The sequence below is a fragment of the Saccoglossus kowalevskii genome, chromosome 11, assembly GCF_978046115.1.
Source record: "Saccoglossus kowalevskii chromosome 11, keSacKowa6.1, whole genome shotgun sequence".
NCBI lineage: Eukaryota > Metazoa > Hemichordata > Enteropneusta > Harrimaniidae > Saccoglossus > Saccoglossus kowalevskii.
In genome coordinates, this window is record NC_140651.1 from 13,859,815 (window position 1) to 13,872,398 (window position 12,584).

A 12,584-nucleotide genomic window follows, 5' to 3' on the forward strand; every position below is an offset into this window, starting at 1 on the left:
AAAGGCTATGCACTTTCCAAAGTCTGTAAAACAACTTGCGTAATGCCCAGGTATGATAGCCAATAAACAGGATTGACCATTGTAGCTAGCCAACAGCCTGACTAATTTGTATGAATTTGCAAAGCTGATATTTGCTAACCTGACCACTGGAGTATTGTGTTGCAGTGCAGACCTCACACCATAACGTTTTGGTCAGCGTTCTCTGAACGTTCCAATCGTCCAATTTCCGAGCGTTCTGGAATGAGGTAGACACATCCAGCGTTCAATTAACGAGTGCCCCTAGTGTATGACTAGCGTGTTCCTAACGCAAGAGGAGCGTGTAAGATACCCATGGAAATCATTGACGTGTGCTACGTGTCACTAGCGCAAGGCGAACGACTTTTAAACGTTAAGTGAGCGTGTATCTAACGTTAGGTCCTTAATTTGACGTTAGTTGCACGCTTTATGTGCGCTAGGGGTACGTTCAGCGGTCGTTGACAGGTCGCTAGTGAGTTGTTCACTGCAAAGGGAGCGATTGGTAACAACTAAGTAACACTAGAGCAATGACTGTCGAACGCGTCGAACATTAGCAGAACGATCGAAGAACATTATTTAACGTTTAACAGCGTTTAAAAATAAACGTTGAAGAACGCTGGTCTCAAATGAGAACTTCTGTGCATGTTCAAAACTTTTTTTTTGAATCAGCGTTCTCCGCCGATTCCCGACGATCAGCAACGATTACCGACGTTCACTAGCATTCTCACGGTGCTCTTCTGGCGCTGTCCCAGCGACTTTGGGCGACTACCAACGTTTCCTCAAACTCCAGAGAACGCTAGCCAGAACGTCATGGTGTGACTGCGCCTTAACCTTTTCACCACCAGACTTTCTCGTCCAAACTTTTTTCTTATATTCTACAATATTTCTGGAAATGGACCCTAATCTTGGAGCCAACAAAACAACTTCAAGTCCATTTTCAGTTTTTGTCCCAATCTTCTGAAGGAAAGTGTAGACTATAAATGGGACTATTTTGTGAATTTTAATCTACCCATTAATGCATCACAACTATTTGTTTGAGTTTCCATGGAAATACATAATGTGAAACGTTTTCTAATATCTTTGTACCACACAAAAATATAGCTCAGATAATCCACCCATGCAATCCATTTCTGTCTTGCTTTGGTCAGGAATGAAAGTCAAAATCAAGTCACAACATTATGGGTGCTTTCTCGTTAATAACACCTGACAATGTCTAGATCAGAATCTGTTTTGCATCAGATTTAAGCATTTATCATTGCTTCACATCTGCCTCCCATTCATTAAGTTCTTTCCTTATTTGTTCCACGAGATCAATCGGTTGTTCGTATTTTTTCGCAAAGTCCTCAGTTCTCCAGTCTGCTTGCCATTCTTCTGCTGCTTTAATGTCTTTTGGTCTGAGAGTAACTTTAGAAAAGTCAATACCATTGATGTGTAGCCTCTCCCATCGTTTACTCCATGGTCTTGGCTTCATTCGCACCTGTGGAGCAACACAAATTTGATTAAGCATCCGAATGTAAGCTTTGATGAAATAAAATGAATGTGGAGTAGTTTCCTTTCAATGTCAAGAGCAGTCGCAATGCCCAATGTCTATAGTGTTATGATGATCAGGTACAATGAGACATTAAATTTATTCAAGGTTTTGAGTGGGTGGCCACCAGCACCAGCTTTCCAGAGCACCATGGAAACAGTAAACATAATCGATGAAGACAGATGGAATTTCATTAAAAAAGCAAAAATAAGTTTTGCGGTCTCAAAAAAATTTGGCGACTTTTTGTTTCAGAGGTTTATTAATTGTTGAGAGATGCACATACACATGAAGCCAGTCAGCTTACTGAAGATGGAATTCAATATTTAAATATGAAATTATGCCAAAGTGCAAATTTTTTTTATTCAACCGTAACTAATCTATTTCCTATTTGTATGGGAAGCAGACTAATTCTCAGCCACGCCTCCATTCATGCACAATTTATTCTGTTCAAGTTGCTCAAGCACGATATCATTAACCATACCTTTGTATCATTAACTGGGACTGGGTCATTGGCCCCACGTTTTACTGTTGGCATATCGTGGTCAAATGTACTATACTGGGGTAGGGCATCCCTCAAATACAGCAAATGAGCATCTCGGCGTTTTTCCAACCGTATGACGTCTATCTCCAATAGTAAAGGGTTATAAAGCTCGTAGCATATTTCTATACCTAAAAAAAATGACAAATAACTTATAGCAAATAGTGTGCGTTTCATATACAACCGGACTCCACACAAAGAACTTTTTGGATTTCGACATTCCCATGATGTAGCCTGTATCCTGTGATGTATGAGGAAAAGATGTATACCGGTATTAATAAGGTTATTACGAGGATACGGAAAAGTATGTACTCAGATAGTACACCATTGCATCGTACTCCCGCTGTACTGTCTTCGTGCATACTTTTCGGTATCCTTGTAATAACCTCATATTATGTCTTTGTGCATACTTTTTGGTATCCTCGCAATAACCTCATATTATAAGTAAATTGGTCTAATCTGTGTGTGTTCCATATACAACAACCAAATTGAACTTTTGTCAGTTATTGTGGATACAGCTGTTGATGTGAAGAAGTCGACCCTTGTTGTTAGTTTATGTGCAGGTAGTATTAGTGAAAGAAAAATAATAATCTTGTATGCATGATAGATCACTTCTTTATTGATAAGTGCTGGTCATTGAGCAGCGGGTGTTTGAATTATGTGTAAACATATTTGACCAGTGTCTTATCCAGGACACGATTGCATGACTTGTGCCAATTTCTGATGCACGATTTTACTGTGTATCAATTTTAAGAAACTACCACAGTATTTGCAAGTGTATCGGTATGTGTGATTTGTGGCCTACTTTGATTGTAAATGTTGTATTTCCAAATTACATCAACACCATCTTTGTCATCAGAATCCAATCTGCAATTTACATACAGGTGTATATTCCAAACCGTTCCTGAAGTACATCTATAGTTCTATATAACTATATTCCTATCTTATCTTATTGACGTTGGCACAGGCACAAAAAATATCAATCAACACTATGAACTTTTGAAGAAATGGCAGAAATAAGATTGATAACTTAAATAATACCTCAAAACAATTGCATTTTTTAATGAGACCTTTAAGGTATAAACCTTTACAGACTAGGTAGGCCTTTTGTGTCCCTCAGTAATACGACAAAAGTTACTTTCAGGAAATACTGTGAACCATTTGATTTTTTCATGATTCAACGATTTAATGGTGTTCGCATCAAAAACCAATTGACGCTGTGACTCTGTCTCTTTAGTATCCCAGAGAAGTTGTCACTGCTACAAAATTTCTCAATTTTTTTGATGGACTCACTGATATTTTTGTGAAATTATAGGTGTTTACAGTACCTTCAAAGTAACAACTTTTTGGAATCTCTCAAATCATATTTCCTTAAATGAAACTTCTCAATAGTATTTATTCCAGCTGTAATTATATCTAGATGTATAGAAACCATAGCGCGGTGAAATGTCTTACCTTGCCCCTCAATTACGTTACGGAGGGTGATGGTTGCTCCTAAGCCGAAACCTCCTCGTTTTATACAAATACCAACAAATGTGTTCTTTTTACCAGGTGCACATGGGTCTGACATAGTCACCCTTAAAATACTCCCTACAGAGATAAATAAAAGAGGAATCCGATTGGACATACTGTCTAGTGATATCGACTGAAGTAAGTTTGTAGTGACTGTACAGCTTACACAAAGTTTACTTTCTAATGTTATCATCCGTCAAAACAATTAAGTTAAGAAGTTCACTACATTGTATAAGAAATAATGAGGGGATTAAAACAAAAAATCAGCATAGAGAAGATTTTGAAAAAAAAAAATAGAGGAAAAATGACAGAAAATAAAATATATTTAAAAAAAAAAATGCCAAAAATGCCAAAAATTGGTTTACAGTAAAACCAAGCTCAAAACTAAGTGAAGGAAACAAATAATTTTTGCAGTACTATCATCTCAGCCAGAGTTTGATATACTGTCAAATACTTTATTTTAGCTGGAATTAATTTTCCTTGAAAAGCCTTTTTGGATGATTTGTATGCAGTTAATTTTTACTGATTCTGATCCCTTCAGCGAAAATAAATTCCAACCGGAAATACAGTATTTTGCAGTACTCCATATCTATATAACACTTTATCAAATTTCAAAGATTTCTCCTGTCTAATTGCATAATCAACATTATGTAGAGAATAATAATAATTATTGGTGGGTTAAATTTTAGTGAGATTTGATGTTGCAAAAGTATTGACTGCGTTTCAAATTAGTGTATTTAATTACCAGCCAAAAAAAACCCAGCAGCATGCATAATTAGCCCCTGTAATGTAGTCATGCAAGTTAAATTTCACAATATTAATTCAACACTGAGGTCTGGAAACAGGTTTTACAGATGCTTTATGTGAACTCATGAGACGCTATGCAAATATGACAATGAGGTCTGTTGAAAAAGGGCATTACCGGTAATTATTTCAAAATTACAAAATATTTCAATCTGTTTAAAACTGCACTGAGGACACAAATACATGACTAGAATACCAAAACACATTTATTCGTATAGGTACATGTATTTACTGCATTGAAGGCAATTAACCTTAGTTAATTCTATTGGTAACAGCTCCCATGGAGAGTTTTAAGTTAGTACAGCCTAGAACCAATGTTCATTCCGGGTCTGAGACATAAATTTGAGGTCATAGTTCATAGATCACCTACCAACATAAAACTCTGGAATATCGATTACTTTTCGTCTTCTCAGCATATCTTTTCTCTCTAAATAGTCTCTAAGCTTGGATCTTCTTCCCGGTCTGTGTTTTGGTGGGAAAAACTCGGGACTGATGAACTTACTGGGTTGTCCTTCTCTTTGCGGGATCTCCCAGTAATCACGTTCGGCGGTTTCGTGGAGGTTGTTGCCAGGGGTTGATTGAGGTGTCTTGGCATTTCGAGCTAATGTGGTACTCAGACATCTAGAAGGCCTAATGTGCGACGCTGGTTGAGAATTCAATAAGAGAAATTTAACACATTGGGAGAAGATGATGAACATGATCATAACTACTCACTAAACTTTACTGCACATGTTACAAATTTCAATAACTGAATCTAGGTAAGCAAGCTGCCAGTCTTCTCCTTTTTTAAACATTTATTTAATTTTTTTGAATTTATTTTTAATTTTTTGAACGCTACAAGTTTTCCCGCCAAAATGTTATTCAGGGATTGAAATAGAAATTTTCCCCTGCATGCATAGTGTGCATGTTGAATTTGAAATTTACCTGCACTAACTTGTTGTGAAATGCACCACTTTTTAAATAAAATTGACGGGTTTTCGATTGATGCGATCGTGAAAGAATTTGATTTTTTTTAGTTGTCTCACAATGTTGGTTGAACTTAATTTAGGCTTAGTGAATATAATGAGACAATGTTGTGTTAATTTCTACATGCACAGTGTGCACATTATATTTTGAGTTTACTTGCACTAGCTAATAATCTATGTGCACAGTGCAGTGTGCACCAGGGTATTTCGATCCCTGAAATTATTGCATAATTTTGCACACTTTTAGTTATTTTTTATAGAACATTTTGCAATAAAAATAATTTTTCAATAAAAATAATTTTGCAATAAAAATAATTTTGCAATAAAAATAATTTTGAATGTGATGTGATGTGACAAAAGAGTTCAAAGGAAAAACAAGTAAGAAACAAGTAAGCCATCAGAGATGGCAGATCTCACATCATCTTGTTTAACAAGCACTGGTTGAATGTCTATATTTGCAATAGTACTCCAGATATGGTACTTATGCATTTTAACAAGATCACATGACCATAAATGGTCATTAAATATGTTGATCAGATCTAGAGTGCAGTATCGTCAATAAAGCACTGGTTGAAAATATATACCGGTATCTGCAATAGTACTCCTGTTGTGCAGTTTCATCTTTGTTTTATACCATAAACACATTAATAATTTGACGTAGTCAAAGTAATTACTTTTTCATAATGTAAATACACTGTAACCTCGTTATAACAAACACGTCGGGAGACAGCCATTTAGTTCGTTATATTGAAGCGTTCGTTATACTGAATAACCTATTCATTGCTCGTATTGACACCCATAATTGAAACCTATTCATATGCAAAACAATAAAGTCATTGTAGTTGCGTTATTTCTTTTTATTCTACCATTGTTACACATTACGAATAAATCAAAATATGTTACAAAGCTTGCACATGTATTCCGTCAATTCAATTACAAATATATTAAAAATATTCAATGTAAATGTTAGAGTAATTTAACATATTCACAATCACCAAATGAAAAAGCTTGTGATCTTGGTTTGTTTCTGCTTGGAAATAGCATTTTCTTTACGTGCAAACGATAATAATTGTCGAAGTTACAAAATTTTAATGCTATCGATTAATTGTCCTTCAAACCAAGTAAGTGCTGTCTGAAGTCTGTTAACAGCATCGATCGTCGCAGGAATTTCGTGATTGTCATGGGAATCGTCAATGTCACTTTCACATGGCGTATCAGTGGGTGAATCACGTACTGTTGAAATGATTTCTTCGTCCGTCATTGAACAAGTCACTTGAACATCACTGGAATTCACTTGAAATTCACTGTCGATATTTACCCACTCTCTGGCAATATCCTCTATGTTTTCACCACTGACCTCTTCGATGTGCTGCAAATCTCTGACGATCTCTGACAACGGGATGTCGTCTTCATCCAACTCTAAATCATCGTCATTTTCCAAGTGGTCATCGACTGGGAAAATGGTGGGCCCCAGGCTTTTTTCTAACACTTGTTTATCGCTGATGACATCACCTCACTCCAGGCTTCACCGGTGACGTAGATCATTTCTTTGATGTCCAAAGTTTTCAAATAATCTTGCAAATTTATGACATCCCGGGTAACAATTTCGTGAAGCAGTTTTTTGCGGTAGCGTTTCTTCAGTGCAGAAATAATTCCTGCGTCCATTGGCTGTATTTTACTTGTTGTGTTTTTCGGAAGAAAAACTGTACGAATCTTGCCGTCTTGTGTACAATGTTTAGTGACATCAGGGTGGGCGGGACAATTGTCAAGCAATAGAATTGCCTTCTGCTCCAAACCACGCCAGCGAAGAAATGATCGTACCGATGGAACAAATTCTTCGTGAAACCAATTCTTGAAAAGTTCCGATGTCATCCAAGCATTTTTGCTGTGACTGTAACTGAGGCGTAAAGTTTCTCGGTTCACGTGTTTCATGCAGCGTGGGTTCTGGAACATGCCAATGCACAGGGGACGCAGTTTGTGTTCCCCTGATGCGTTCGTACCAACAAGAATTGTTACACAGTCTTTATACTGCTTGTATCCAGTCGCTCTGTCCTCTTTTTTCGAAGCTAATGTTCTGTCGGGTAAACACTTGAAAAAGAGTCTGGTTTCATCGGCATTGTAAATTTGATCTGGACAGTATGCTCCTGACTCGACAATGTCACGGAGTTCTGGAATGAAACTCGGCAGCCACCGTGTCATCGCAAGATTTATCTTCACCGCAAATTTTTAGAGCGCGAACACCATGTCGATTCCTTCCACCGATAAAGCCACCCCGTAGAACCAGTAAAATTTGAATCAGAACCATGCATTTCTTTGGATAACGTGATTGCTTTTTCCAGAATCATGGGACCGGAAACAGGGATGTTGGCTGCCCGTTGTTGTTCGAACCATAAATAAACTGCCTGATCAAGATCGCCGTCATTTGCCGTTCGCATTTTCTTTCGTTTCAGACCTTCCTGCTGACTACAGTTGTGAACAAAAGCTCGCAACTCCTTTTCCTTTGCTTTAAATGTCGATATGCTACTCTTGGGAATGCCAAATTCACGTGACAGGTTTGCTGCTTTTTCGCCAAGGCTGAGACGAACGATGATACGGAGTTTATCTTCCACGGACAGGATTTTCCGTTTGCGGGACGGTGTAGAAGCTATAATCAAAGAAAGCTTAGAAAGAACTCCCATGTGCTGAGAGTATTGGAAACACATTAAATATAATTCGAAATTACTTAGCTGAAAACTAATTATGCAAATCAGAAAATTAATATGACCAGATTTGAGTGTAAAACTAATGAGGTCTGCGCAATGTAACAGAAAATCTATGTCTCCAAGTTTAATTGAAATGTGATTAGAACCAAAAAATTATGAATTATTATGCTTATTAGGGAATTAATATGAACAGATTTTTACCCCAAACTAATTAGGTTTGTACATTGTCCTAGAGCATCTTTGTACTAAGTTTCATTGAAATGGAATAATTAGTACCGTGAAAACTCCAAAACTTCGACCCCTCTAAAAATTCGACCTCCTATTTATTTGCCGGGTTTCGGTGTTTTATTTACCTCCAAATTTTCGACTCCACTAAAAATTGCCGACTCATTTTTATTCGAAAATTGCGACCAGTTTTAGTTTTCCCCCAAACGAAAAAAAACCCGATGTGAGCGTTCAAACGGGACCTTCCTCGAAGGCATGAATCCGGGTTTCTGATTGACTGAGAGATTTTTATTTTATTGGTAACGAAAATATATTCTAAATAAACGAAGTTTCAAATAAAAACGAACACAAAAATCTCGGCATGCTGCGTTTCTGAATTGTTGATTATTACTGTACTCAGTAGTGATTATAATAATGTACACAAAATAAATTTGTTGAATGGTTATGAAATACAAATAAAAGTCAACTTAGTTTCATCGTAAGCGAATGATTCCGGTCTCGTATAAACGTTTGATGCTGTAGGATATCCGCCATGTTCTCTTAGGTTAAATAGGTCAAATCGCTAATTAACCAATCAAAAAGCTGGATGATGCCAACGTGTTCAAATTACCATAGCTTATTTAAATATGTTAATGTTATTGAACGCAATGCGGAAGAGATTGATGTTGTAGTACGATATTTTTGCTTGGATTTTGATGCGAAAACGGCATGATTTTTTTTAAATAAATAAATTAGTTGTTTTTAAAAAATAAACTGGTCATCTGAAGAATAATTTAACATTGTTCACAGTGATAACAGCTCATTCTCGAAAGGAAGCTTACCCGCTCACGCTAGTCACGATAAAAATCATACACGTGTACTCTTGAATAGACAGACGTCAATGACTACGGTAAAACTTACTCTATTTTAGCCGGCAGGATTGATTGAAATGTCCGAAAAATGACGCCAAAATACACCTTAAAAGTCCCATTTTATTTTCTTAAATCCCATTTTATTTTTTAATCCAAGGGCGAATTTACGGCAGAATTTGGTCCCTCAAATAAGGGACACGTGAGCTTTGATTCTAACCGGATACATTGCACTGGGTCGGGGAGATAGTTTGCTAAACTTCCATGTATCTTTTGTCCAATGGGTACCTGTACTTCGAACATTCGCAAGTTTTCCTAGGTAGTGCGAGACAGCTTTGTCTTTTGACCTATTAGTTTTGTGCTGACCTCTTCTCCGCGTCTTGATGTTTTGTTTTGCTTGTCATAATACTCACTGATTGATGACTTTGTTTAGATTTTGAGTTACAACTCGGCCACGACCTTTGCTTTTACCGTGAAACATGAGGAAGTTTACGTCAATTGACGGACATTGCATTTTTTAAAAACTAATGAAGCACACTGTCTATAATCCCCATTTTTTCATTTGCTGATTTCTATTCTGAAAAATTCGACCGTCCGAAAATGCACCTTAATTTTTACTCTAAAAACACGTCACATTTCTAACACCAATTATTTAAAACCGGTCGAAATTTTGGAGTTTTTACGGTACTTTAGATATCAGTGTGAAAGCTTAAAATTGGTTAATTATGCAAATTAGGTAATTAATATGTACAGATTTTAACCCACAATTATTCAGGTCTGTCTATTGTCCTACAGCATCCATGTACATTCATTGATATGTGATGTATAGTACCTGAGATATCAGTGTGAAAGTTGGTTAATTATGCAAATTAGGTGATTAATATGCACAAATATTTACCGGAAACTAATTGGGTCTGCATAATTCTAGATTCATTGAAATGTGATGATTAGTACTTTAGATATCAGTAGAAAAGCTGAAAATTAATTATGCAAATTAGGTAATTAATATGCACAATTATTTACCCTAAAACTAATCAGGTCTCTGCATAGTCCTAAAGGATCTATGTACCAAGTTTCATTGAAATGCGATGATTAGTACTTGAGATACCCGTGGAAAAGCTGAAAATTAACTAATTATGCAAATTAGGTGATTAATATGCACAAATATTTATCGAAAACAATCAATCTCTGCATAGTCCTTGAGTATGTAAGTACCAAGTTTCATTGAAATGTAATGCTAACTACTTATATCAAATGCTGAAAATTAATTAATTATGCAAATTAGGTAAATAATATGTACTGATATTACCATAAAAACTATCAGGTCTGTGCAGTGTCGTATGACATCTATGTACCAAGTTTCATTGAAATGTGATGATTAGTACTTGAGATATCAGTGGAAAAACCGAAAATTGACTAATCATTATGCAAATTAGGTAATTAGTATCCACAGATTATTACCAAAAACTAATCAAAACCTAACATTAGTTCAGAGCATCTATGTACCAAGTTTCATCAAAATCCAATGAGTGGTTGTTTAGATATCAGTGGAACAGTCATGGAACCACTAAAAAATAGCTAATTATCATGCAAATTAGGTAATTAATATGCACGGATTTTTACCAAAAATTAATCAAATCTGCGCATATGTTCAGAGCATCTATGTACCAAGTTTCATCAAAACCCAATGAGTGGTTCTTTAGATATCAGTGGAACAGTCATAGAACAGCTAAAAATTAGCTAATTATCATGCAAATTAGGTAATTAACGAGCATGGATTTTTACCAAAACCTAATCAAATCTGCGCATTGGTCCAGAGCATCTATGCACCAAGTTTCATCAAAAACCGATGTATGGTTCTTGAGATAGCAGTGGAACAGTCGGACACACATACACACACACATACACACATACACACATACAGACACACTAACTGCAAAGACTCCCATTTTGTGCTTCGCACATGGGAGTCAATAAAACTGGATAACGCTGACAATTTACGATTACGATAAGAGACGATGTTCACTGAGTAGAAACTCGAGTAAGAGTGGTTTTCCATGGCAAATGAGTCCTCTTTTAAAACAGAATTCATAGATATGATTGGATCAGCAATAAGCAGAAATCACGATAAAGTATACCAACGAAAAGTGCGAAATGGCGCCGACAATGAGGTGTGATAGTCTGCCTCTTTGAAAGCAAACACGTCTGTGAAAAGACGTAAACCCTCTATCGCACCGCACCAAAGTGAAAACGGAAAGGTGTGAATATATGCTAAAGGATCGTAAACAAAAGAATAATGATGTAAAAAGAATACTACCATTTATTAAGCGTAGGTGACAGCTGAGTGACGTCTGGATTTGCCGTAGCCGATAAATGTAACCTGTTACCTCATTAATATGCAGGGGACATACAGTGTGTTAGTTATATCCGGAAGTTCGTTATAAAAGAGTTCGTTATAGCGAGGTTACAGTGTAATTTTGTTCTTGCATACCATTGTTTTGGTAAATTCAATAAATAGCGATTTTCAGTTTAGTGAGTTTTATCATAGATACTGCTCTATTATAGGCAGCCACCCCCCCAATGCAATTTTGACAACAAATAACATTTTGTTGACCATTGGAACTTTGGAACTACCGAGTACATGTACATGAAGGTAGAAGGTTTCATTTGCAATGGAATATCAAGTCCAAGCAATCACTTTTTTCGATGATGTTCGACGTAACAACTGAAGTCAGTGTCAACGATCAATTAACTTGGTTGCAGGTACATTGTCTCTCCCATCATCAAAACGCCAAATGCAAACACACAGTGCCAGTACCAGTAGTACACAAGCATCATCATTCTTGTCGTTCACTAATGTTGAATTGTTCACTAATGTTGAATTCTTTTTAAATCAATTTTTATATTTCATGTACTTTTATTATTTACTTTATTAATCTGAAAACCTAAAAGGAAATGTTAACTCCTTCTTTACGGTATTAATAAAGCATTATTCTATTCTATTCATTTATGCAGTGATTTGGTTTTTTTGTTTTTATATTGCCACGAGTGCTCATAAAATGTCAAACTATTAATTTAGCGAATATCACTGATCACGAAAAACGTCCACCGCAGATTTAACAATAATAAATTGAACCGTACGTTGTAGTTTCTGCCACACACACAACATGAGTATACTACACATGCATGATCCGGGGCACCGACACCCAGAACCTCAACAAAGATATGTAATTTTTTTCCACTCACACATTGAATGGCTTGAGCAGATTGCTCATCCGATTTGTGATTACATGTTGATTGAAAAAATAAATACGGTTTGTGACAATAAACTTACCACAGCTAGAAATTTGAGTAAAATTCCTCAAATAACGTAAAAACATGCCCTGCCTGGCAGTCGCCATCTTCGATTTGGGACTGTACACTTGTACAGAGGGTGGGAATTCAAAA

General features: G+C 36.3%; 1 protein-coding gene across 1 annotated transcript; it reads right to left on the reverse strand.

The window, feature by feature from the left end:
• Positions 1-996: 996 nt before the first annotated feature.
• On the reverse strand, positions 997-12,551 carry LOC100372869 (large ribosomal subunit protein bL19m-like). The gene is made up of 5 exons (XM_002733767.4): positions 12,472-12,551; positions 4,768-5,040; positions 3,537-3,671; positions 2,025-2,212; positions 997-1,492 (listed from the first exon to the last, which is right to left on the reverse strand). Exons 1-5 carry the CDS (start codon positions 12,536-12,538, stop codon positions 1,268-1,270), a joined length of 888 nt encoding a protein of 295 aa, XP_002733813.2. The 5' UTR covers positions 12,539-12,551; the 3' UTR covers positions 997-1,267.
• Between the last annotated feature and the right edge of the window lie 33 nt (positions 12,552-12,584).

Excerpts from the sequence above, each read along its gene's own strand:
- LOC100372869 (XM_002733767.4), bottom strand. The coding sequence starts at position 12,538 with ATGGCGACTGCCAGGCAGGGCATGTTTTTACGTTATTTGAGGAATTTT. Across the intron at positions 3,672-4,767 it reads TATTCCAGAGTTTTATGTTG|GGAGTATTTTAAGGGTGACT; the intron begins GTAGGTGATCTA and ends TTATCTCTGTAG. Across the intron at positions 1,493-2,024 it reads TCCCAGTTAATGATACAAAG|GTGCGAATGAAGCCAAGACC; the intron begins GTATGGTTAATG and ends GTTGCTCCACAG.